Genomic DNA, 26,519 nt, shown 5'->3' with positions numbered 1-26,519 from the left:
TGTTACGTATGCGTGGAGCTTTTTACCTTCCTGCACGGCGATACTGTAAAATGTAAAGCCCTTGGGGTGGAGGGGGACTGTGTGTGTGTGTGTGTGTGTGTGTGTGTGTGTGTGTGTGTGTGTGTGTGTGTGTGTGTGTGTGTGTGTGTGTGTGTGTGTCCTGGTCCATAGTCCTTCTCTTTTCAACGCTAAATACTTATCTTCCTCCTCCTCCTCCTCCTTATCTTCCTCTTCCTCCTATACCAAGTTATCTAGACATCGACGAGGGACATTTAAACTCCTCCTTCTCCTCCTCCAAATTATCTCACTTCTCCATTTCTTCATTCTTACTCTCTTCTCTCCTTTTCCTTCTCTATTTTCACCCACCATGTACACACACACCTACACACACACCTACAAAACTAATGACCTCATCCATTGGTGCCAGTATTTCAAGAGGCTTAAAAGTGAATCCCCCAGTGGAGTCATTAGCCGATTCACCGCCGAGGAGAAGAGGGGCATACATCACCAATAGTGGAGTTCAAATCTAAGTCATGAGCCCTTTGCGATGCTTAATGCTGTTCAGAGCGAGATATATGCGGCCCGCCTTTGTTCCTAGGGCTTGTAAATGCTTGGATATAGAGCGTAACCGAGTATTATCGTTATTGTTATTGTTATTTAGTTGTCTTGTGTGTGTGGTGATTTGGGGGAGCCGTTTGACTTAGTGAGAATAGAACAAATGCGTCTTAATTATCATGAAGTTATTAGCTGGAGGAAAAAGGGAGAGGAAAATGTGAGGGAAGGAAGGAAAGGAAAACATAGATGGATGATGGAAAGGATGTAAGGAAGGAAGGGGTAGAGAAAGGAAGGAAAAGAGGAAGAAAGCAAGAGGGTAAAAGAAAATAAAGGAGGAAGAGAAATAAATAAATAAATAAAAGGAAGAAAGGATGAAAAATAAATAAATAAATGAAGAAATAATGAAACTGAGAAAAGAATTACTGAAAAAGGAGAGAAAGGAAGAAATGATAATAAAAAAAGATGAGGAACAAAATAAAAGAAATAAAAGGAAAGGTGAACTGCAAAACAAACGTAAATAAAAGCAAAAAACAAATAAAGAAAAGAAGGAAGAATAAACGAAAAATAAAGAAACGAGGGGAAGAAAAAATGAAACGAAGAGAAATTAAAAAAAGAGAAAACAAAAAAAAGGGAAATAAAAAGAAACATGAAGTAGTATTAAACAAACGTAAAAAAAGCAAAAACAACAAAAACAACAAATTTCAGCAACTACAAACGCCACCATCTCAAAATAAACAAACAAACAAATAAATAAAAATAAAAAACATTCGTCAACTAAGTACATTTCAACTCGTGCATTAATTATCGCCCTAACACAAAGAGGCCTCACTATAAATCATGAGCCTACACTTGATCTGCGAGGAGAGACTAATATATATGACTCCATTCATCACAAAACAACAGAACGCTTGCTAATATTATGACTAGGCTACCCATCTCTCTCTCTCTCTCTCTCTCTCTCTCTCTCTCTCTCTCTCTCTCTCTCTCTCTCTCTCAGTTATATGGTAGTTAAATCCTCCTCCTCCTCCTCTGTGACCGTAATGGCAGACGTGTGTGGGGGGGGAAAGGTTGAGGAGGAGGAGGAGGAAGAAGAGGAGGAGGAGGAAGAGGAGGAGGAGGAGGAGGAGGAAGAGGGTGAGTCTGAGAAGGATGATTAGGGCATCTCTCTCTCTCTCTCTCTCTCTCTCTCTCTCTCTCTCCTAATTTCTTCCCTCCTCCCTGTTTCTCCTTTCTTCCTCTCTTCCTTTTCCTGTTTTCCTTCCTTTCTTTTCTTTATTCTTTTCCTTACTGTCAATATCTGAATAACAATGTAACTATAAGGTCAAATGTATCTATATCCACGTAAGGTTGTCACACTTTAGCTAAAATGAAGGTGTTTTTTTAACGTTATTTGTGGTCACGGTTAACAATGGTTTTGATAATAAGTAGTTAGACACTTCGCTGTTGATTTCTGGGTGACATCGTGAATTAATATATGACAAAACGTAGCTACATGATATATACGTAAGGTTGTCACACTATAGCTAAATGGAGGTGTTAGTAACGTTATTTATGGTCAAGATCAATAATAGCACTAAAAAATCACTAGTTTGACCCTTTGATGCTGGACATGACCCGTTTGAAACTCGTATTCTTCGGTTACTGAGAACGTGATCCATTTCCTACATGAATCATTGGATAAAATGGTTATTCCTCTACATTTCCTGCCTTGGTGGTGTTATTTGCTCACCTTGTTGCCTTAGAATCATGCTGAAGCGTTGTGATGGTGCCAGACACACACACACAAACCTATATACACAATGACACGCCGCGGAGCTGATTTGAATGTTTACTTTCTCTAGTGATCTTTACCTGTGCCGGGTGCCGATTTTCACCGCTAGGGGGAAGCACCTGCCCAACGGGTTTTCTTTTTAATATCTTCGAGGGACTTAACTAATTGACTGGTAGACTTATTTATTCCTTTGTTAATTATTCCCTTATTGTGCGTCCAATCTTTCTAACTTTATATATTCCTGTCATAGTTTCCCGGTAATCTGTTGCTTCGAGCTTTGATAAATACCCGTGAAAGACAAGTTTTGGGTAAATTTGAGTGTGTTTTTATTCATGTTTAAACTACTATGCCTTTTATTTCTTTAGCCTTTACTGTTTCATGTCATTTGTAGGTGCTAGATACTTATAGCAGTTAATTTTTGTTTGTAAATATATATTTCTAGAGTGTTTTTACAATGCATTGCAATATGACAGTGGGTGGTTGAGTGCTTGTGAATATTAATTTTAGGCAGTTTATTTCTACAAGATATTAGTAGTGAAATTTTATATATAGACCAAAATATCCATAAGGTGCAGAACAGGCTATCTACAAACGATAAAAATCAAGGATATACTAAACTATTTTAAGAATATCCCTAATTAATCGTCTATAAACGTAATTACCGTCTAACACAGAAACCAAGTGAATAAATCTCTACAATTTATATGAAAAGGCTAATATTCACAGCTAAAATCTTAAGATACGTTTCCACCAGCACCAGTAAATATATGTAGCCTTTACTAAACTGTTTCAAGACTATCAAGAACGAAGAGTCTATAAACTTTACAAAATGAAGAACTAAGTGAATAAAGTTTTACCATTCATATAGCAAGGCGAATGTTCAAATCTAAAAGCTAAAAGCGTTTCCATTATAGCACCAGTAAATTCAGATTACACAACCGTCCAAGCCATATGCCCTCTAACGCCTGACACATTGTACTTTCCTTCACCAGTAAATATACAGAATTAGGATGCTTGATCATACTTCCTCTGTACCCTTCTACACATGTATGTCTAAATATGCCACATTGTAAGTCTGCCATTCGGGGCTTATGAGTTCAGGACCCAGGTGGCCACAGGTAACTAATGCATTTGCGACCTCGGGGAGCCAGTAACAGGCATGGGCAAGGAAACTATGCCGTGGTCCCCTCGGGTGTGGGCGACGGGCGGAACAGGTGCGAGAGGGCGGCGTCCACGGTCCTGTTGGCAAGGCTCGGGGGTGGCCTGAGGGAGGAAAAATGCCGGGCTTGTTGCCTTATCTGGTAAGGCGTCATTGGGTTCCATACCATGACGCCGGAGGGCTTGAGGACGTGGTAGGGGGAAGCAGGCACTCCCACCAGCCACACCGATCCCCCCCAGGCCTGCGGCAGCTCCACGCTCCCCCGGTGCAGGCCCTGGGTGGAGTAGGGCCAGGCGCCCACGCACTCCGCAAGCATCGTCCACTCGAGCGAGTTGCCAATGTTATTCATGTAGAAGAAGAACACCAGGTCCTTGGCTGTCCCGTTGTCGGGGGCTCGGAGGAAGCCTGGGGCGCAGGGGTTCCTATTGAGGGGCTCCGCGGCCCTCAGGCGCGCCCACAGGTCCTCCTCGTACCGCTGCTGGGTGAGGGCCTCGGGGGGCGGCAGCGGGGCGGGGGAGCCGTCATGCAGCGGTATCTTCAGGAAGTAGAAGTGGTGGATCTCCGGCACCGTGTTGACACCGACGCCGTAGTGGCGGGAGCGGCCCAGCACGGGGAACACACACTCGCGGCCGCGAGCCATCGTTTTTAGCAGGAAGGTGTCGTACAGCACCGACACGTCCGATGTGTCAGGCCATGATTCCACCGCCGCCCACACCTCCGCCGCCTGCAGCAGGAAGCCCCAGCCGGGCTGACGCCACCCCCGCACCACGTGACCCGGGTCACGGTACAGACTGGGGTTGGAGCTGCCACTCCCGCTGACGCACCACAGGGAGGGGTCAGCGTCGAGGGCTGGCGCCAGGTGCAGCAGCAGCGACAGCCAGTCCGGCGACACCTCCACGTCCTCGTCCAGGAAGGCCAGGTAGCGGGCACGCGGGAAGCTGAGCAGCCCCGCGGTCCACGCCCCGCGGTAATACTGGAACAGACGGTGGTTGACGGAGGGCACCCCTTGGGGCACATCTACCACTCTGTAGCGCAGCCCCAGCAGCCCCAGCAACGCCAGCACCTCGGGGGCGGGGGCTCTGTCCACCGCCACCACCACCTGGGAGGCGGTGAGCCCGGTGTTCTGCACGAGCCTCGTGAGGGTGTGGGCGAGGTACTGGAACCTGCCGCCGCCGCAGACCACCACCCCCACCACCTCAGCTTCCTCACTCCCCTGCTCGATCTGGATCACCGGCCTGGGGCTGACCCAGGGAGTGACAGGGTCACACAGGGCCCCCAGGGCTGCGTGGGAGTCACAGAGACGCTCCTGCTCAGTGGGGACGAGGCCAGGGGGAAACAGTGGCGTGGCGGGGGCGGCGGACAGCATGGCGTGGGCGTACAGGGTGTCGTTGTAAGCAGGACGGAGAGGCGCCAGGGTCTCCAGCAGGGTGCAGCCGCCCACCACGAACACCCAGGCCAGCAGGGCGCGCGGCGGGGCGTGGCCGGCCAGCAGGGAGCCCAGGCTGGTGAGGGTGGGCAGGGCGTCCCCTAGCCCGTAGGTGCCTCCCCTCCGCACCACCAACACCACCACCCGCCCCGCCCTCAGCCTGCCCAGCCACCACCGCAGGTCCAGGGCGTGGGTGTAGGCGTGCCAGGTGCTGAAGGTCCTCCTCAGCAGCACGTCGCCCGTCGCCTCGTGCAGCACCGTCATCGCCAGGCCGTCCTGCACGCCTAGCTGCGCCGCCTCGCTGCCCTCGGGACCAAAGCTGCTCCAGCCCCGCCACGCACACCCCCGCGGCGGCGGGCACGACACGCCGAGGGACGCGCCGCCCCGCGACGACGCCACGTCCACCGAGAACACCCTGCAGGAGGCACAGACACCCTCACTCTTAGCCGAGCCACTCCCGGCATTTCTGCCACCACTGTATAGCTCATGTATTTACTTGACCTCCAGCACTCACCTGCCCTGCGCCGCCCCCCACCACCAGCACAGCAGCACCGCCCAGCCGGCTGAGCCACGCCTCGCCATCCCATCAGCACCGCGAAGTTCAATTAGATTCACCAGCCAGCGGAGGTGCTCACGTATCCCCACGACCCTCACCTCCGCCTAAGGTTGTTCGTTCCCTAGACTCCCTGCTCCCACCCGAGTCACCTCCGCCCAAGGGTACACCCTAGACTCCTTGTTCCCCAGGGGCTCGGCGTCTGGGCAAGGATCACGGTAGCTGTTAGCAGTACCATATAGATCTTGGCGGTACCCTCGTGAACGCGTTGGCAAGTAGCATCTGGCAACAGGTCTAAGAGGAAAACCGTGATATTATTTGCTTAGACTTTCCTGGTCAAATAACTTCAGGTGATGGTGCCAGGTATACAATTACGTGCAGGCATCAGCTTCCCTTGACCGTTGTGTGCACACGTATTTACTTACATTAACCCACTACACGAAATCCAATATAATATTCAACTTTTTTTTTTCACATTAATACTCAGCAGCAAAATTATATTGACAATGCCCGCTAGCACTTATCATATTTGAGTAACAAATGTTCAAATGACCTCAATTTCAGACGGTCTCGATACTCTCCTACCTCCAAATAAGTGAACCACCTCTAGCTTTTCCTTCCCAAAGTGCATAATGATAACCACAAGGAGGAAGAACACCAGTATTAGCCACAGTCATTGCACACTAAAAGCAGGTCCATAAACTTTGCCGCCCTCCAAGGTAACATCGACTCCTAACTCCAACCTCCTTTAAGCAAGCCACTCAGCTCTTATAACTTATTGGGTATCAAATGAGGTGAGAACGTGAGGTGTGGAGGACATGTTCTGAGCGCTGAGGCAAAGTCTGAGATGGTATGGGCATGTCAAGAGGGAGGAGAGCTGCGTAGGTAGAGAAGGGAGGAGACCAGATGAAAGACAAATGACCTGGAGACAGTGTGTGGAGGACATGAGAAGGAGAAAGTATACAATTGTTAAAAGTGAAAGACCCATAACACATTCAGCACCAAAAGAGAAAATAAGGACATCAAACAAGGGAAGAAAAAGTCAGGTCTTATAGCAATGGAAGACAGGGGAGGGGCTTCTAGAGGTCAGTTTAGTGTACATTAACCATGGGAGGTATGGTAGTGAGGTTAACAGAGGTAATAGAAACACATTTTACAATCGCGTAGTTTATTCCTCCTCGACAACGTGGCCCTTCTCAGACACGTACACACCGTCCAAGAACTTTCGGATATCCTTCCTCTTGACGGTGGTGCTTTGCTGAATGCGTGCGGCTGAAAAAGACAAGAGGCAGACACTTAATAAGAGACAAAACAGGCAGAGAAAGAGGAGCCTGGACACTATGCACTCTACACAGCTACCCCTAAACACCCAAGACGCTGAGAAAGAGGAAATGAGTGATGAGGGTTGAGAAAGAGGGCAAGGTGTCAGAAGCAGATATTGAGAGATAAAACAGGTAGAGAAGGAATCTGGACATTATACACTGCAAATTTATTAGCCTTTAAACACCTGAGATGCTGAGAAAGATAAAATGAAAGGAATGAGAGGAGAAAGAAGGTACGGGGTCAGTAACAATGATTGAGAAGAGGGCCAGTAAAGGAAGGAAGTAGCTTAAGGGCAAAACATATGAAAACAAAAAAAGCCTCCAACTGTCCCTTGGTATAAATTATGACTGATTGGGAACTTTCTCAATAATCCATCACTTTGTCAATACTCGTTTTCTGAAGACATTTTACACTTTACCAAAAGAAAATCCATATAATCTACATTGAAAGAAGTGAGGTTAGACATTTTTTAGGATAGCACATGATTGGGTAAGGCTAATACAACTTACCAACCAGGAAGAAAGTATAAAAATAAGTGAATATAAATAAAAATCAAAGCTCACCAGTCTGAGAAACGGCCTCCACGTTGTTTCCCTCAATGACAAACTCGTCCTTCATCTTGGCGGAGGCAGCGATGGTGACGCCTGGGGCCATCTCCACCTTACGGATGTACTTCTCGCCAAGGAAGTTACGGATCTCCACGGTCTTGTTGTTGTTGGAGATGACGCAGTTGATGGGGAAATGGGCATACACCGCACGCATCTTGTACTGGAAGCCCTGGAAGAAGTGCGTGTGATGTTAGTGGTGACCAAATACAACATCTGTATCCCACAATCGTAATACATAAGGCTACGAGAATACAACTATCCCCCTGTATTTGCTAGTTCACTTTTCATGGGTTTTCCGCCAATAGCACAAAGGTAGCTGTTGAGGAGTTTTCAGAGCACCACTTCACGTACAATTTAGCTGTGCATGAGGCGAGGATGATCTATACTCGCATGATGAAGCATAAAATTTCATAACTAACATCATTCATCAGCTATCAGAGGCAGCAGAGATATATAGGACGATAGATTAATGACTTATTCCCCTTAAAAACAACGTGTAATTCATATACTAATACAAAACTGATGCAGACTTTCTTGTAAATGCATTCAAGGTAGCGTCAAAATTCAGAATATTACAGTGCTCACTCCAAGCCTACAGTATCCTCCTAAGTTTCTCTAAGTACCAGTTCAACTCCATCTCAACACATATGTAAACTTTCAGCACATTCTACTGTATTTCCGGTATCAATTTTAATCATCTCCTTCCTTCTCTTGCTTCTTGGTCACTTCTTTTACATCTTTTCTTTAATCTAGACAACTTAAATCAACACCAACACCTCCAATACATCTTTTATCTTCTGCAGCAAGGCACTCAACGTATACTTACCACCGTCACACCCGTCACCATGTTGGAGATGTGGGAGCAGACAGTCCGCACAGCGGCCACCTCCTTGCGGTTGCCGAACCACTTGTCAACGCTCACGATGGTTCCCTTCTTCACCTTCCTTGCCTGTGGGGGTGAAGGAGTAATGAGATCTTCAAATTCCAGTAATGATAAATTTTTAAATAATTGGAAAGAAAAACTGGCAATACTTGACTACAATGATGATTTAGCTTTAACATAGATCTTTTTAGTGAGGGGAGCAGAAATAATGAATAGTGTAGCCCAATCTTAATCTAACAAGGTAAAGTGAGATCAATCAGGTTTTCATGAGTGGGTATTTTAGATTCAGAGTACAGAAGAAGGGTCAAACTACCACCAGGATCAGAAAGCTAGCCCTGGAAATGCCCCACACAGAAGGGTCAAACTACCACCAGGATCAGAAAGCTAGCCCTGGAAATGCCCACAACACCTATGAGAACCTCGTCAGTGTTTGCTTGAGTGAGGAAATGGAAGAAGGGTCAAACTACCACCAGGATCATAAAGCTACCCCTGGAAATGCCCACAACACCTATGAAAACCTTGTCACTGTTTGCTTGGGTGAGGAAATGTTTAAGAATCCATCACCCATCTCCCCACACCTGGCTACCACCTCCCTCACCTTCATGTCCAGCTTCATGTCCTTGAAGGAGCGACGCAGGGTGCCGCGGGGCCCCTTGACGGAGACCACCCGCTTGGCCACCTTGACCTCCACATTCTTGGGGATGGTGATGGACTGGGAGGTGATGATGGTCTTCATGGTGCAACCTGAAGCAACACACAAATCATTAGTGCTTGGTGGCCATTAAAAACGCCTCATACATTAACAAAGCCTAGTACGAGATTTTTTTCCCCTGACCTACCCTGGAATCCTGACCATGTGCCTGTAAAACTAACTGACAGAAACACTACCAGCCATACTAGTCTTTCTGCAGCCCATCAATTTGTATGCCTTGCTAGATTATCTATTAACACAATCATTTTCCTTTTCAAATTGTGCCCGTGGTAACCTGGACGTCAATCTGGCCCTGGGTAATGAGTTATTTCTCGCCACAGACTAATAGGAAAATGTGACTGAGAGGAGCACCAAGGCCATGTGTACCTTTAGACAAATTCCCCAACTTAACCAATGGTAAGTCTTAAGAATAGCGGCTCCTAGCGGGTGCACATTTAGGGCACAGTGTGGTGGTAATTACAACATTTCTAGCATGTACGACGGGGTTTTGACAAGCGGATAGGTGTTTATGTCACAAGGGTGTATTTTTCCATGCTGGCCACAAGATTTCTTCTAAGTCGATGGCCGATGAGACTGCGAGCTCCAGGGTGAAGAAAGGGAAGAGCCCGCAGGAAAAAATACACCCCTTGTGACATAAACACGCCTGTCCGCTTGTCAAAACCCCGTTGTACATGCTAGAAATGTTGTAATCACCACCACACCGAGCCTTAAATGCGCACCCGCTAGAAGCCGCTATTTTAAAGATTTACCGAGAATAGCACCGAGGCCATGCGAGCCTTTAGACTATGCTTCAAGCTTAACCGTTACCTATACCCTGTCAATGCAACCTGACAGATGATACCATAGCGCTGCTCCATTAGTTGAGAAATATTGACGAGCACCGTAACAGTAAATACCCAGAATGACACCCGGCACCCCAAAGTTGATTTTTCTCTGATCGATCGTCACGTCCTCAACCTCCTTTGTCCTTAATATAATTTATGAATTCTGATTAAATATATACCAGGTAGTCAACATCTTATATTAATTATCGACCATTAGCAAATAAAACAGCGGCCTAGGAGTGGTTTCCCGTAGTAAAGACCAGCCACCATGGAGAGCCAAGTCGGTGCGATATAACTAACGGGAAGCATACGGATGAGGGCGCGTTGCTACACTCACTCATCACCCCCATCTGTGAAACCCCCAATGAATAGCAATTCTTTGTGGGGGTGAGGTCAAGAGCAGCCACCAAGGAGCACAAAGTCGGTCTAATATAACTAACTAAGAGGGTGCATACAACTGAGGGTGCGTTGCTTCACTCACCCGCCGTCTCCACTCCCAAGGCACCCCGGCAGGATTGACCAATTTCCCCATACCATGAGTTACGTGGGCGCCCCTTGGATATCCTACACACTAAATAAGATCCTTCACCATAATTTAAACCCCCATTAGGATTCCCAGGCTATAAAGGATCGGCAGGACACCAAAAAAAGTATCCTTCGAGGCCCAACAAGGATATCCATGTCCCCACGTATGGGTTTGTTTACCTCCACGACCTTTGAATATCCCTTAATTATGACCCCTATGTACACTCCTTCGGTCACTCCTACAGCGTATCCTACAGCCAAGAGTCCTGTGGTGATGGTGGTGGGATGGTAGGACGCTGCGGTGAAGGATGGCGGAGATAAATGGGGATAAATAACAAGGTGGAGGATGGTCACTCACCCTCTTGCCAGCACCGCCAGGGGAAAGAGTCTGCTAGAAATGTTTGTGTTTTATTTTGTTTTTTCTTGTGTTTCTTTTGTTTATTATGTGTTTTTATTGTCTTTATTAGTGTGTTTTATTATTTTTCTTTTGTTATTTGGTTGGTAAATGTATAAATAATGTAATTCCTTATCAAATGCTCCCACCCTATTTCAGTTCATTTGTACCCCACTGTGTTTTTTATATGGATTTTCTCAGTCATTTATTACTAACGTACATTCATGAGATAATTAATGTTCATGTTTACTCAGAATTATGCCAAAATCATTAGGGTAACTAGACATGTGGTATTTGCGCGGGCTTTTTGAATTTCCTTAGAGGGGTAGGTGGGTTCTCTCTCTCTCTCTCTCTCTCTCTCTCTCTCTCTCTCTCTCTCTCTCTCTCTCTCTCTCTCTCTCTCTCTCTCTCTCTCTCTCTCTCTCTCTCTCTCTCTCTCTCTCTCTCTCTCACACACACACACCATACATGAACCTCTCAAATTCACCTTCTAAATCTATTAATAATCTACAGTGGAATGAAATACTGTACCTATCTCATTGTTATCTTTATTTCTCAAGATAACAAAAAACACCACCTCTTATAACATGTTCTGAACGCGTTGGTAAAGCCTTATAGAACCAGAAAACATACATTAGAGCCTAGATGATGCACTCCTTGGCTTGGAGTGAGAAATTTTAAAGAGAAAGAGTGAAATTTAAAGCAAAAGAATGAGAGAGTAAGATTTAGAGAAAGAATGAAATCTAAAGAGAAAGCTTGAAAAAGTGAAATGGAATAAGAAAGCTTGAAAGAATAGAATATAGAGAAAGCTTGAATGAAATCTAAAGAGAAAGTTTGAGAGGATGAAATCTAACCCAGTAGCTGCAGGGGTCATGTTTCTTAAAGGCCTCTCTAAGCGAATTAATGGGAAAAATTCATCACTCACGCAAACCATTTCATAATATATATCAACGCATTTGTGGTCAGTTTATGCATCATCTATTTTTGGGGTTTATATCATGGCAAAAATTTGGCCCGTTGCTGGTACATGGTAAAGCCACAAATTTGGCCCGTTGCTGGTACATGGTAAAGCCACAAATTTGGCCTGCTGGTACATGGTAAAGCCACAAATTTGGCCCGCTGGTACATGGTAAAGCCACAAATTTGGCCCGTCGCTGCTACATGGTAAAGCCACAAATTTGGCCCATCGCTGGTACATGGTAGAGCCACAAATTTGGCCCGTCGCTGCTACATGGTAAAGCCACAAATTTGGCCCATCGCTGCTACCGGGTTAAAGAAGAAGCTTGAAAGATTGAAATTTAAAGAGAAAGACTAAAATTTGCAGAAAAAGAATGAAAGAGTAAAATATTTCAACATTTCCCACAATTACTAATCTTCTTATGTGATATTTTGATAACCAAGGCAGAAAAAAATAAATTCAGTAAATATTTAAAGTTCAGCTCAAGCAATATTTATTTTTTTTCAGGAACGTATTTTTTCTGCAATAAGAGTTAAGGAAAAACAAGAAAAAGAAGGGATGCTGAGAGATACTATAATCATTTAAAATATAACTCCAAAAACCTTACTAATTTCCAAAGGTGTTTCTCCTCTTCTTAACATGTCCCTATAAGGCTTACAAGAGAGTCATCCCACATTTACAAGGATAAGATTGGATGAAACACAACACAGCCAGATATTTGAGACATTCGGAAGAGAGCGTAAGAATCAAACCCCAATATTCCATAAACATATCACTCTCCTATTACGACTGAGCAATATTCATAAACATATCATTCTCATTACGACTGTTTTCCAAGGCCACAGAGAAGAGGTTTTCATGGGTGACTTAATTGTCCGTTCATGATGCAGGAGTCGGGTAAAGCTATCACTGGGATCCCAATACAGTCCATGTAAATCCCAGAAACTTCCACGATAGGCTTTCCGAGCAGGCAAACTGAGATGCTACAAAGAAGATAAGCCGGGTTTTCATGGGTAACTTGTCCGTTCGTGATGCAGGAGTTGTGTAAAACTATCACTGGGATCGCAAAACAGTCCATGAAAATCCCAGCAACTTCCACGAGAGGCCTTTCGAACAGGTGAACTGACGCGCAGATATGTTTAAGAATAGGAGATAGTGATTTTTTTCTAGTTCGTCCTGGGAGAGACAGGTTACACATCACAGGAAGAACAAGAAATGGTTTTTTTCTAGTTCGTCCTGGGAGAGACAGGTTACACATCACAGGAAGAACAAGAAATGGGTTACAAGGGATAAGCGACCTTGTGTTTGGTGTACTCTAGGTTGCTTTTTTCTAGTTCGTCCTGGGAGAGACAGGTTACACATCACAGGAAGAACAAGAAATGGGTTACGAGGGATAAGCGACCTTGTGTTTGGCGTACTCTAGGTTGCTCTTCCCTTGTAGGTTACTCGTGTATCTTGTTCTTCCTGGGATATGTGGTTTGCCTTTCCCAGTGCAGACTACGAAAAAACGGCTTTGTCCCTTACGTCCCCTTCTCTGGATGCCTCTATATAAGTCTTCTATGTATATTGTCACAAATGAAAACTCTTTGTGGTGGCGAGAGAGATGGCATACATTTCAAGCACTGATAACATGATATACTCTTCAATAAGCACCTGATATATTGAGCAGAGGTGGTGGTGGTGGTGATAGTGGTGGTGGGGTGAGTGTACCTCCCTCCCTCCCTGCCTGAGCTGCCCCGGAACCACCCTGGGACTAAGGACACCCCCCCCCGCACACACACACACATACATGCTGACTGCCTGGTGTGTGTGTGTGTGGTTTGCCTATGTCAACATCTTGGTATGCTCATAAGTGTGGTGGTTCGAACGCTGATAGACACAGTAGCTTAACCTGCCCCCTTGACTGCAGATTTCCTACCAGAAGACATCACCAAGCTACAGGAATGGAACAAAAAGTGGCTGCTACAATCCAATGAAGAAAAATGTAAAGTCCTGCACCTTGGGAGGGGATATCCAGCATACCAATACCACATGGGATACACTCCACTATCCACCACAGAGGCAGAGAAAGACCTGGGAGTTATATGTTACCAGGCTACCAGTGAAGGCCAAATCCGTGCCAATCGCAGCGGATGGGTTTAAACATTTACGTCCCGAGGGCCCTGACAAAATTTAAGAGGTACTTCATCACCATCGTAATCTATTATCACCGAACTCATTGCTAATTAAAGAGGAAATCACTCAACAAGAATTTTATATAAGACAAACAGGTAGTCAGGACATAACGGGGTATCATTATCAGAAAGCAGACCTTGTTCAAGACTGATAGTATACATATTTCTATGCAACAGACATAACCACAGAGGTACTGGATATCAACAGACATGCACTGGGGCAGACACAACAAGGTTCAAGGAAAAGCTTACAAAAATGGTTAACATGTTTGAGTTGATAGGGAGCAACATATGTTTACTTTTGAGATAATTTCATAAACCTGTTAACTTTATCAGACAAAAGGTTCAAAGCTTACAAAAATGACTTACATGTTTGAGTTGATAGGTGGCAAAATGTGTTTACTTTTGAGATAATTTCATAAACCTGTTAACTTCATCAGACACAAGGTTCAAAGCTTACAAAATTGGTTAACATGTTTGAGTTGATAGGTGGCAAAATGTGTTTACTTTCGAGATAATTTCATAAACCTATTAACTTTATCAGACACAAGGTTCAAAGCTTACAAAAATGACTTACATGTTTAAGTCAATGAATCAACACATATTTACTTTCAAGATAATTTCAAAAACCTGTTAACTTTAGCAAACAAAAGGTTCAAAGCTTACAAAAATGGTTAACATGTTTGAGTTTGATAAGTGGCAACATATGTTCACTTCTGAGATAATTTCACAAAACTATTAACTTTATCAGACAAAAGGTTCAAAGCTTACAAAAAGGGTTTACATGTTTGAGTCGACAAGTGGCAACATATATTAACTTCTGAGATACTTCCATTAAGGCTCTTTACTTTATCATAGAGGTGGACTGAGAAAAAAAACAATCGACATAGCTGGCCCACTGATTAAGACAAAAGATAATGTTAAGTATAGGAAGATCAGGATATCCTCAACTTCAGTTTTTCACAAATGCGCTATAAGAAACCTATGATCCGAGGGGCTTTCCGGAGTAACAGGCTGAAGCTGGGTCCAATTACAACCATATATTTCTCACCCCATAGCAAGAGGATGTCACATAGCACTTAAATAACTAAAATCCGCACTTCAAGACGCATAGCAAAAATAGATGAATGAATGGCATGACCGTGAGCTTCATTCAAAAGTAATATATAGGAGTAATAGAGATTAGTATGGAGGAGTAATATAGAGCTAACAGAGAGGCATTGGTAGTACTTGCATCCATATTACACTTGACTGAAGCACACCATTATATCTACGACATTTCCTCTGTCAATAAACCTTTTTCAATGAGGATTTTAGATATTTTGATGCCATTTGACATTATGTCTACATACCTTTTTCAATGAGGATTTTAGATATTTTGATGCCATTTGACATTCTCTTAATTTCCTTCTTTATTGGACCATAGAAATTCACAGCCACTCCTCTAACTCTTTTTAGGAGCAGTGAGTAGCGGGCTTTTTTTTTTTTTTTTTTTTTTCAATGTTTCCTTTTTTTTATGCCCTTGAACGGACTCCTTTGTTGGGAAAAAAAAAAAATAATAATGGGACTTCACACAGCCTAGGTCCTGCTATTAGTGTTGACACAGGCCTGTTAGGTTAAGTAAGGTTAGGATAGGATAGGTTAGGTTAGGGTAGGTTAGGTTAGGTTAGGTTAGGATAGGGAAGGGTAAGGTAGGTTAGGTTAGGTAAGGATAGGGTAAGGTAGGTTAGGTTAGGTTAGGTTAGGTAAGGATAGGGTAGGGTAAGGTAGGTTAGGTTAGGTTAAGTTAGGTAAGGATAGGGTAAGGTAGGTTAGGTTAGGTAAGGTTAGGTAAGGATAGGGAAGGGTAGGGTAAGGTAGGTTAGGTTAGGGTTAGGTTACGTAAGGATAGGGTAAGGTAGGTTAGGTAAGGATAGGGTAATGGTTTCAGAGTTGCCTATAGGTTGAATAAGCTAAATAGAGGGTATACACAGTTGCCATACACTGCCGGACATCTCAGGATAAACTCACACACAGGACATGGATAGGATTGAGGACTCAAAGGAGGTGTAGAAAACTCATCCACCACACTATTATATTTTACAGCTAGTCATCTTCGTAATAAAACTGGCACATGTTGAGATGCTTAACGTCTTGTATCATGTAGTAGTAGTAGTAGTAGTAGTAGTAGTAGTAGTACAAAAATTCTCTCCCTCAATGATGGAAAATATTATTACATACATTTGATTCACCCAAGACGGGAGTGCGCTACATTTCTGCCGTGTATCACTTGCCGACCTTGAACCACTTAGGAACTTTAGGCACCGCTCCTGTCACCCTGGCGCTGGTCTGGGGCCTCGTGTCCTGGTCAAGGTCGTCCTCCTTCCTCCGGCTGCTGGTGGAGGGCTCGGATAACCTGTGACCCTTCTCGTTCACCCCCAGCGGCCTTGCTTTGGTGCTTTGCCTGTAGAGAGAAAAAGAAAAACTCACTAAACGTTGGATATTAAACTCATTTTACATCATAGACTAAAGTGACTGCATAAAGATTGTAACTCAAGTAAACAGATGTATACCCCTGGCATCCTTATTTTGGTTCTTTGGCTGAAAAATGCAAGAATGACTGAAGGAAAAAAAGTTGGAAAGTTTTGTTTAGTCAGCGCAACATCTGGGGTCATAAGCCGGAGAGACAGAAGGGGAAGGAATTATAGGAGAAGGAAACAGATCCCAGGAGACGGGATACAACCCCTGATTAATACCTGGTACCCATTCACTGCAGGGTGGACAGGGGCGTAGGGTATCAGAAATGACTTATGGAAGGAAATAGGAGGGAAAGGAGGTTAACTGATTCACTCGTCACCCATAACAACACAACATAACATCAGGCTTTCAGAATACTAACACATTGAGACTACTGCATGCCCCACTGTAGGAAGACTTCTTAGCCAGGGTGTCCTCACTCAGAAAGGGTGCAGTGGTGGTGGCGTCCCAGTAGTAGAGGCGGGCGTTGGGCACACAGTCGGCTGTCACCAGAGAGATGTCCGGGCACAGGGTCCTCTGAGGGTGTCTTGTGGCTGTGGGTGGTGTGGGTGCATGAGGAGAAAGTTATGCATTTGAAAGAGTTATCCCTGAAATTTTTTACGTCCTACAGCTGGTTTTCTTTTTCCTATTTTAATTTTGAACTTCCTAGAGATGGATTTCTTTTTTCTTTCTTATTTCTGAACTTCTCAGAGCTGGTTTTCTTTTTGTTTTCTTATTTCTGTATTTTCTTGAGCTGTTTTTCTTTTCTTTCTTAATTTTGAACCTCCTAGGGCTATTTTTCTTTTCTTTCCGTTTGTTTTACAGCAACACTAAACCTAACCAAACAACAAAGCATAAAACTCACACAACGTAAACTCCGCTGTGGGATTCGTCAGGAAGGGTCGCAGGAAGGTCATGACGTCCTTCACGGTGTCGTTTGGCTTGAAGGTCGCCTGGATGACATGCTCGTCCGGGAAGTGTATCCTGAGGTGAGTCACAGGATAGCGGTTCAGGGCCGTCAGCACCTTAGAGCTCTCCTCCAATTCCCGCATGCTCTGGGTCATCAGCGGGGTCTCCTCCAGCTCCCTCCTGTGATGGGAAAGAGATTGAACTTGAAGGAACGTAAGACAAGTTCATTAGAGATATCATTGTGTGACCCTTGTTTCCCAGAGAGTAGGGTGTCACAAAATCTATGTAACTATTCTGACATATTAATCCCTTGACTGTGGATTTCCTACAAGAAGACATCACCAAGCTACAGGAATGGAATAAGTGGCTGCTACAATTCAATGAAGAAAAATGTAAAGTCCTGCACCTTGGGAGGGGAAATCCAGCATACCAATACCACATGGGAAACACTCCACTATCCACCACAGAGGCAGAGAAAGACCTGGGACTGTATGTTACCAGGCTACCAGTGAAGGGATATCCAGCATACCAATACCACATGGGAAACACTCCACTATCCACCACAGAGGCAGAGAAAGACCAGGGAGTATATGTTGCCAGGCTACCAGTGAAGGGATATCCAGCATACCAATACCACATGGGAAACACTCCACTATCCACCACAGAGGCAGAGAAAGACCTGGGAGTATATGTTGCCAGGCTACCAGTAAAGGCCAAATCCGTGCCAATCACAGCGGACAGGTTAAAAGCACAGCATAATCTTCCCTCAGGACAATGTTAGCCGCCACTTACAAGGCCTTCCGCTGCTCCCTGTACAGCCGCCTCACTTCCTCGGCCGTCAGCTGGAAGAACACGTCGTCCTCCTCGCCCGTGAGTGTTGGTGGTGCGTCGGCCATGCTGAACACGATGGCATTGTGGTCGCCGATCTGATGGAATTATTAAACAAGTGAATTTACTTCTTTCGGACATATTTTCTTGGTAGCACTGCAGTTTTATTTTTTCCTTTTTCCTTTTTTTTAACAGCAAGGGTCGCAGGTCAAGGAGAAAACACAAAAAAGCAACAAAAAAAATGTACAAGAGGCCAGATCGAGATTGAATGAAGGGATGAATGACTTTTTTTTACATGGAAACAAACACATTTGGCATAGATTAAGGTGAGTGAGTTCAAGGATGGAAGAATGGCACTGCAGTCTCTATTTTACTACAAAGATTGACTGATTGAATGTTTTTTTTACTTGAAAACAAACACAGAAGACAGAATGAGTGAGTTCAGGGATGGCATTACAATCTCTATATTTCACTACAAAGATTGACTGATTGAATGTTTTTTTTACTTGAAAACAAACACAGAAGACAGAGAATAAAGTACACGAGTTCAAGGATGGTACTGCAGTGTCTTATTTTCCTATAATGATTGATGGACTGACGGATTAGTTTTACATGGAAACAAAAACAATAGGCAGAGAATAAGTGAGTGAGATCAAGGGTGACTCATTTTTTTTTTTTTTTTTTTTTTTTTTTTACAGCAAAGGAGACAGCTCAAGGGCACAAAAAAGTAAACATTAATAAAAAAAGCCGCTACTAAAAGAATCCAAAGAGGTGGCGAAAGATAAGTCAGTTTCGGAGGAGATGTCTGATACCCTCCTCTTGAAAGAGTTCAAGTCGTAGGCAGGAGAATACAGATGAAGGAAGATTGTTCCAGAGTTTACCAGCGTGAGGGATGAAAGAGTGAAGATGCTGGTTAACTCTTGCATAAGGAGGGACAGTATAGGGATGAGCATGAGTAGAAAGTCGAGTGCAGCGGGGGGGGAGGGGGGAGGCATGCAGTTAGCAAGTTCAGAAGAGCAGTCAGCGTGGAAATATCGATAGAAGATAGAAAGAGAGGCAACATTGCGGCGGAATTTAAGAGGTAGAAGACTATCAGTATGAGGAGGAGAGCTGATGAGACGAAGAGCCTTTGCCTCCACTCTGTCCAGAAGAGCATACTCCTATATATCTCAGTGTGAGCTCAGTACCTTTATGACCCTGGGTGGGGGCGAGGCTTCCAGGCGGCGGGGAGATGTAGTCAGGTCCAGCGGGGCAGAACACTCACCACCTGGACAGAAGCAGCTCATATAAATCCCAAGGGAGAATATATCAAGGTAATTTTTGACTCAGAAGTTTCATATATGCTTCCTTAGTAATGGGATTTTCTATTCAACAAAGTGAGGTTATTCTTTGTTGATTTATACCATAAGGTGCTGGCTATCATGTGTTTGATGATACCCTAAACTTAACCTAACCTAACAAAACCCCAGTTACTATAGGTCTAGACTCAGAAAATTCATCTATGCTTCCTTACTAATGAGACTTTCTATACAACAAAGTGAGGCCATTCTTTGTCAATTTATACCATAAGTTGTTGTCTATCATGTGTTTGAAGATACTCTAAACTTAAATTAACCTAAACGAACAGAGCCCCACACAGTTACTATAGGTCTAGACTCAGAAAATTCATCTATGCTTCCTTACTGATGAGACTTTCTATACAACAAAGTGAGGTCATTCTTTGTTGATTTATACCATAAGGTGCTGTGTTTGATGATATCCCAAACTTAACCTAACCGAACCTAACAAAACCCAAAACAGTTACTATAGGTCTAGACTCAGAAACATAATCTATTCTTCCTTACTAAATGAGACTTTCTAAAACTTTCCCACCCTTTGCAACTCTACCCTTGAGCTTCTTCCTTTATTGTAAAAAAAAAAAAAAAAAAAAAAAAAAGTGAATTGATTATAGACTTCATTACATCTCTTTGTCCCTCCAATAATTTTCTGTGTCTAAGCTTACCAGACTGAGAAGGCCGCGAGGGAGGCATGGCATTCTTGGAGGTAGGCACTTGAGGAACTTCGGGCACGTCTTCCATGGTGACGTCACTCTCCTGAGACTGTTGGCTTGGCTCCTCCTCCCTGGGCCGAGCCACGGGCGGGGAGGAGGAGCCCAGCACCTCACCGTCCAGCCACACGTAGTTCACTGCAGGTGAGGATGATGGCTTGGGTTCCGCCTCTTCATCTTGTAGGAAAAATTATAGATATCAATGGAGTTGCCTAAAAAAATGAGTGATAAGTCTTCCCATAGTGACAAAAGGATGCTGACTTGAGTTCTACCTTTTCGTCTTGCAGAAATGATTATATATATCAATGAAGTTGCCTACAAAATGAGTGATCCCATTAATTAAATCCCCGAGCCTATGTCTACCAAGGTGAACCCGGTGCATGAGAGCCGCTGTCCCTCACCTTGGTCCTCCATGTGGTCGACGGAGCGCCGCGTGAGGGAGGAAGACACGTGGGGTTGGTGGCCGACCAGCGACGTGCTCTGGACACTATGCCTGTCAACCAACATGGGTATACAGTTAATGCACAGTACACATGAGGAGTGCTGCTGAAGGGCTTTGTGAGGAGACAGGGTACACAAAACAGGTGAAGTGAATGAAGTAAAAAAATGACACACTAAATTGACCACTCTTCTCTTTCTCTCTCTCTCTCTCTCACCTCAGCATACACTTGCCACTCATGATGCCAAGAGTTCTAAGTGTGACTTTGGTCAGCTCCGGACAGCTGATCCTGCGCATGGCGTACACCAGCACCACCTCCTTGTGGCTGTCCACGGGGGGCAGGAAGTCCTCGGACACATCGCTGTTCTGCTTGTGGTACTCCAGGATGTCCCATAATGTTGCTAGATGAAAGACAGTGAAATTATTTAGGCATTAAGTAGCATACGACTAAGGTCACTCGGGAACTGTTAACAAGAAGGGTGCATCTATATTTCCAATGGTCCTCTAGAATTCTGAACAAAAACCTGGAAGACATTAGAACAATGAAAAAACTAGAAACACTTCGGTAAAACTTTTCTGAGTCGAGCGGGCAGGAGCCTTGCATAGGGAGGTTACAACATATATATTTACATGTATTTCAGTGACCCTCAAGACAATCAGGCAAAAGCATGCTCTAGAATCACTAAAGAGACATACCATTTTTTAATTATTCATACAAATGCAATCTAGTGAACCACAAAAAAAAGTATTTCCTTAGTAAATCACAATTTTGGTACAAAAAACTTGAAACTTTTTGAACACAGTACCGGTATATTAGAACTACATCAAACATATTGCTCATGTCTTACTTGTACAGGGGAAGTCATGGACCAGACGCAGGCCAGTCTCCGTGGCAATATGAACCGTGACGTTGGCCGGGGAGCGTGGCACGGCGGCCTCCACCATCTCCAGCTGACACCTGTTGGGCAGCCCGGCATGGCGCACACTGCTACCCGTGTCCAGGGCCCGCCGCAGGTGTCTGTTGGCGACACACACACACAGTGAGTCAGGGTAATTCCTTTAAAATTTATTTTGGAGAGCTACACATCTATTCGACTTATAATTTATATGACTATGAAGATACATCAGTAAGTATACATTCACACCTTTTCTAATTTTTGCTTCTCATCAGAGGTTTCCCACCAAATATTTATGTGCAGCAGGATTATAATTATGAAGTAAGCTATCGCTATACAGTCTTTGTAGGCAATTACTTCTTTTAATCGAACGATAATAGGTTTATGCACACAATCATGCCTTCCACACATCAACTTACACAAGGTCATAATGGTCTGGATTAAGGCTATGCTTCAAGCTGGCTTCCTCAATAATCTGAAAGGAGAAAACATTAAATAACTTGGCAACGAAAATAAATTCTAGAATCCCTAAGCACAAAAGGTTTTTATCATTACAGTACTGACTATTGATAGGTCATCCCAAGCTGATAGGTTAGTCCAGTGTGGGTGCAAGTGGTGGCCAGCCCGTCTACTACACCACAACTGTGAATGAGTCAGTGTGCCCTTTAACTCAAACTTGAAGGCTCACATCACTAGAAACTAACCTAACCTAACCACACCACCATCCCCAATGCGTAGGAGACAGTCAGGGTGGCGGCTGCGGTCTGGGGTGCAGCGATTGGGTTAGGTTGTTCGTTTTGCATAGGTTAGGTTACTTTCTGACCATGGGCACCTTCATATTATAGCCAAAGAGCATGTACAAGGTATTTTGAGGTAGTGGAGCTGAACTACACAATTACCCCAAGCATTATTATTGGCCTAAGTACAGTAAGGGAAGCAGCTCACGGCCATAAAATAATAATAATAAGGAAAAAAGTCTAATGACCTTCCCCCGACGACACAAGGATGTATATGGTATTCTGACGTGGCGGTACTAAACTACACAATTACCTCTAACAACCTTACCAGCCTAAATACAGTAAGGGAAGCAGCTAATGGGCATAAAATAATGATAATAATAAGAAAAAAAACTAAATAAAATTACCCTCCCCTGACGACACGGATGTATATGGTATGTTGACATGGCTAAACTAAACAACACAATTACTGCTAGCATCATTACCAGCCTAAATACAGTAAGGGAAGCAGTTAATGGGCATAAAATAATAATAATAAAAAAAAATAACTAATGACCCTCCCATGAGGACACAAGGTATTTTGACGTGGTGGAGCTAAACTACATTATTACCTCTAGCATCATTACCGGCCTAAATACAGTAAGAGAAGCAGCTAATGGGCAAAAAAATAATAATAATGATTAAAAAAAAAAAAAAAAAGTGACCCAACACAAAAATGACACGTATTTGACAAGTACAGAACACACTTATAAAACCCGATACATTAACCCTAGTGTCTATGCCTTCCAGTCGACCTGTACCACGGGGTCACGGTGAGGTCAACCAGATAGATACAACCCGTGACCTTTGACCTGGTAGGGGTGACCAGTGACCCGGCTCGCCAGTCACCTGCAGAACGCTGGTGTTGGGGGTGACCTTGACGTTGACCCTCCGTCCGTTGGGGCACAGCACGGTCACGGACATCCCCGCCATGGCCGACGTGTCCTTAATAACGTAGAAAAGGTCTAAAAAGGTCAATTCATGGTGCGTCCTGGCCCTTCTGCTCCTCTTGTTCTTGATCTTGATGTCGCAGGTGGATTGGGATTTCTCCTTGGGTGGGTGGCTGGGGTCTCCATGGTCGTTCCTGTCTTTATGGTGGCCTTAACCTCAGCTTTCTCCCACTAATAATAAGAAATAATGATAAAATAGTAATAAAAATGGATAAAATGCTGCCCTTCACCCTTCTCAAGACTCACCATGCCACTACATCGCATAGGAGAATATAGTTTTGTAGCACCGTTGGAAAGACATGTTTACCTCCCTTCCATTCTGCATTATCACTTCGCTAATTGCCTCTAATAACCTCACGGGGATAATATTATGGGATATTAGTTACTATGCCACTACAATAATTATACATTTTGCCCTGTGAGACCGACTGGAAGGGTTAATCTATCTTAGTTAGTGTCAATCATGGTAAATTGAGCACAGTTATTAATTGCCTCTAATAACCTCACGTGGATAATTTTAAGGGATATTAGCTACTATGCCACTACAATAATTATACATTTTGCCCTGTGAGACCTACTGGAAGGGCTAATTTATCTTAGTTACCGTCCATCATGTTAAATTGAGCACAGACATTGCCGGGGACATAGAACTGCATTTCTCTGTGTGTTAAGAAGCTATGAATATATCAAGACACTTTGTTCCTCGTAAATGATGTGTATGGTAAGGAGTGGCGTTCCTAAAATGAATATATAAGCCAAATCCCGCTCCATTTAAGAAAGCATTGTGAGTTGAGTGCTTTTCGCTTTTCCAGGCCATTTTTATATATTTTTTTTTCATTTGTACAATATAGTTTTCTCGTCATGCAGGAAAACTGGATGCTCGGAAACACCTGCAGAAGTTACCTGGGGTTCCGTGACACATATAAAAAGCTTTGTCGATTGTTAAGTGGTCAGCTGTTTTTCTTCATTGATTGATTGATAGTTTATTGTTGCAGGTATACAAAAAAAGGAGAAAGGAGGAACAATATGCCATCCCAACCCTCTGGCAGCACATAGCGTGATTGTACAAGTAATACATGTGGAGGAAGCACCATTAAACGATTTATATATATTCAAAACGTATCCCAAATTCTTACGCAAGACGCCACTCAGCTGTCTCATCAGTGACGTCATAGTGGAAAACGTCAGAAGGATGGCGGGCAACGTTGCCGTTCCTCAGGTATATATATATTTCTTGAGTTTATTATAAGTAACCCTGCCAGGTGAGTTCATAAAGGTATTTCTCACACGGTAACAAAAGACGGGTAGATTTATTACACTGAAAGGGTTAAAACAGATACTTGTAGGGTAGGTAAGGAATGGTCAACAGGAAATCATAAACATCATCGTTATCATTTCAAACAACAAAGTAAACCGATGCCAGAACGCGCCCTGTTGCCTCTGGTCTGGGGGTTAAGTTAGTGGGGTTAAGTTAGTGGGGGTTAAGTTAGTGGGGTTAAGATAGTGGGGGTTAAGTTAGTGGGGGTTAAGTTAGTGGGGGTTAAGTTAGTGGGGTTAAGATAGTGGGGGTTAAGTTAGTGGGGGTTAAGTTAGTGGGGGTTAAGTTAGTGGGGGTTAAGATAGTGGAGGTTAAGTTAGAGTTGATTAAGTTAGTGGGGGTTAAGTTAATGAGAGTTAAGTTAGTGGGGGTTAAATTAGTGGGGTTAAGTTATTGGGTTTGCGTTTGTGGGATTACGTTAGTGGGGTTAAGTTAGTGAGGGTTAAGTTAGTGGGATTACGTTAGTGGGATTAAGTTAACCCAAAAAGGAGATGAGGACAAGGAAGGCGTAATACAAGCTAGTGCTGTTTATTACGGTTATTCCCAACACGCTGTCATATATGCAGGTACAGAACTGATCTATGTATTTACCTTGGTCATAGATGTGAATTTCGGGTAAGAACATATTTACTTATTATTATAGTGGACATGATGTGTGTGTATGTGTGTGTGTGTGTGTGTGTGTGTGTGTGTGTGAGAGAGAGAGAGAGAGAGAGAGAGAGAGAGAGAGAGAGAGAGAGAGAGAGAGAGAGAGAGAGAGAGAGAGAGAGAGAGAGAGAACTAATTTTCAGGATTAGCCTATTAATAGCTTCTGTAGATATAACTGGATAAGCTATGATTAACATGATGAAAACTTGGATGAGGTTTATGTATAATGAAAGCACACTAAAAAGATAAGTAAATGATAACCCAATAAACAAACAAATAAAACCAAACAGAAAAGTAAAGGAATATAAAAAAATACATTATTCCAGGTCTTTCGAAATTCAGCATAAATTACTGCCAATCACTCGAGTTGTTTTTTGTTTCTTACACTTAAAAGGTCAGTTTTTGCGCTAACATTTTTTATTCATCAATCTTTCGTCCGTCTCTGATGTCTCGATCGGTCCCGGTTACGAAATACCACGCGTGCCTCCGATAGCGTGAGGGAGTGTAGTAGTAGTAGTAGTAGTAGTAGGAGGAGGAGGAGGAGGGAGTAGAAGTAGTAGTAGTAGTAGTAGTGGTAGTAGTAGTAGTAGCAGCAGGGTCGCGGTAGGGCCCCCTGTGTGCCTTGGCAGGGTGCCGCGGCCGTGCCCTGGGTGGCGGCGGCGCGGGGTGTGCTGGTGGAGGTCAGGCAGTCACTCAGTTCTTCAGTCAGTTGTGCTCCTACTCTCGCCGGTCTAGTACGGGTGGACTCCTCCTCTCCCGGGCCTCAGTCATCCACGCGGTAGGTGTCCCCTGGCGGCCACCCTCCTGTAGGTCTCTTTCTCACAGTACAGACAATGCGCCAAACGAAATAACGCCTTTCCCACTATGCTGTTTCTGTATAAAGGAAAGCACTATGTCAAAAAAGAATGGTCAAACAGTAACAGGGGATTGGCCAAACGTGATATATCAATGACTTTTCCCACTATGCTGTTTCTGTATAAAGACAAAACACTATGTCAGAAAAGAATGATCAAACAGTAACAGGTGATGGGTCAAACGTGATATATTAATGACTTTTCCCACTATGCTGTTTCTGTATAAAGACAAAACACTATGTTAAAAAGAATGGTCAAACAGTAACAGGTGATGGGCCAAACGTGATATATTGATGACTTTTCCCACTATGCTGTTTCTCTCTACATAAAATAAGCGCTGTCAAAAATTAATATTCAGACTTAGTTCCAGATAATACGATCGATAATAATAGACATATGGATAGATAGATAGATAAATTGATAGACAGGTAGATATAGAGCTAGGTTAGGTTTGGGTTAGGTTTGGTTAGGTTTAGGGTAGGTTAGATTAAGG

At 43.8% G+C, this 26,519-nt stretch overlaps 4 protein-coding genes and 3 long non-coding RNA genes across 21 annotated transcripts in view; 3 read left to right on the top strand and 4 right to left on the bottom strand.

Annotated features, from left to right (window-relative positions):
- Window positions 1-2,755: 2,755 nt before the first annotated feature.
- On the bottom strand, window positions 2,756-6,474 carry LOC127003539 (protein O-linked-mannose beta-1,2-N-acetylglucosaminyltransferase 1-like). The gene is made up of 2 exons (XM_050870393.1): window positions 5,426-6,474; window positions 2,756-5,326 (listed from the first exon to the last, which is right to left on the bottom strand). Exons 1-2 carry the CDS (start codon window positions 5,491-5,493, stop codon window positions 3,499-3,501), a joined length of 1,896 nt encoding a protein of 631 aa, XP_050726350.1. The 5' UTR covers window positions 5,494-6,474; the 3' UTR covers window positions 2,756-3,498.
- Window positions 6,475-6,615: 141 nt separating this feature from the next.
- LOC127003540 (60S ribosomal protein L9-like) lies at window positions 6,616-10,748 on the bottom strand. The gene is made up of 5 exons (XM_050870395.1): window positions 10,698-10,748; window positions 8,877-9,022; window positions 8,222-8,344; window positions 7,351-7,564; window positions 6,616-6,736 (listed from the first exon to the last, which is right to left on the bottom strand). Exons 2-5 carry the CDS (start codon window positions 9,012-9,014, stop codon window positions 6,633-6,635), a joined length of 579 nt encoding a protein of 192 aa, XP_050726352.1. The 5' UTR covers window positions 9,015-9,022; window positions 10,698-10,748; the 3' UTR covers window positions 6,616-6,632.
- A 523-nt stretch (window positions 10,749-11,271) lies between these two features.
- On the top strand, window positions 11,272-14,503 carry LOC127003536 (uncharacterized). Its single transcript, XR_007757133.1, has 3 exons — window positions 11,272-12,880; window positions 12,941-14,250; window positions 14,355-14,503. It is a non-coding gene; the product is annotated as an uncharacterized LOC127003536 (long non-coding RNA).
- Window positions 13,929-15,361, bottom strand: LOC127003538 (uncharacterized). The gene is made up of 2 exons (XR_007757139.1): window positions 15,218-15,361; window positions 13,929-15,161 (listed from the first exon to the last, which is right to left on the bottom strand). It is a non-coding gene; the product is annotated as an uncharacterized LOC127003538 (long non-coding RNA).
- A 21-nt stretch (window positions 15,362-15,382) lies between these two features.
- Window positions 15,383-15,736, top strand: LOC127003537 (uncharacterized). Of its 5 annotated transcripts, none has more exons than XR_007757134.1 (3): window positions 15,383-15,530; window positions 15,581-15,610; window positions 15,656-15,736. It is a non-coding gene; the product is annotated as an uncharacterized LOC127003537 (long non-coding RNA). The 5 variants fall into 5 exon arrangements; XR_007757136.1 differs by having other exon boundaries at window positions 15,388-15,505; window positions 15,546-15,605; XR_007757137.1 differs by having other exon boundaries at window positions 15,388-15,505; window positions 15,546-15,605; window positions 15,646-15,736.
- Window positions 15,737-15,748: 12 nt separating this feature from the next.
- Window positions 15,749-23,300, bottom strand: LOC127003535 (tether containing UBX domain for GLUT4-like). Its single transcript, XM_050870392.1, has 11 exons — window positions 23,106-23,300; window positions 21,900-21,955; window positions 21,433-21,602; window positions 20,802-20,985; window positions 20,547-20,638; window positions 20,101-20,322; window positions 19,286-19,365; window positions 18,063-18,196; window positions 17,227-17,450; window positions 16,744-16,915; window positions 15,749-16,308 (listed from the first exon to the last, which is right to left on the bottom strand). Exons 1-11 carry the CDS (start codon window positions 23,187-23,189, stop codon window positions 16,131-16,133), a joined length of 1,596 nt encoding a protein of 531 aa, XP_050726349.1. The 5' UTR covers window positions 23,190-23,300; the 3' UTR covers window positions 15,749-16,130.
- Window positions 23,301-25,843: 2,543 nt separating this feature from the next.
- The window catches only part of LOC127003534 (CAP-Gly domain-containing linker protein 1-like), a 140,079-nt gene continuing 139,403 nt past the window's right edge, over window positions 25,844-26,519 (top strand). For all 11 annotated transcript variants that reach the window (XR_007757131.1, XR_007757132.1, XM_050870385.1 and 8 more), the window contains exon 1: window positions 25,844-25,950. The gene's annotated coding sequence lies outside the window, so the exon portion shown is untranslated. The remainder of the gene's footprint in view (window positions 25,951-26,519) is intronic.

This window comes from Eriocheir sinensis, chromosome 25 (assembly GCF_024679095.1).
Source record: "Eriocheir sinensis breed Jianghai 21 chromosome 25, ASM2467909v1, whole genome shotgun sequence".
Classification (NCBI taxonomy): Eukaryota; Metazoa; Arthropoda; class Malacostraca; order Decapoda; family Varunidae; genus Eriocheir; species Eriocheir sinensis.
This window is presented reverse-complemented; position numbering and strand designations above follow the sequence as displayed.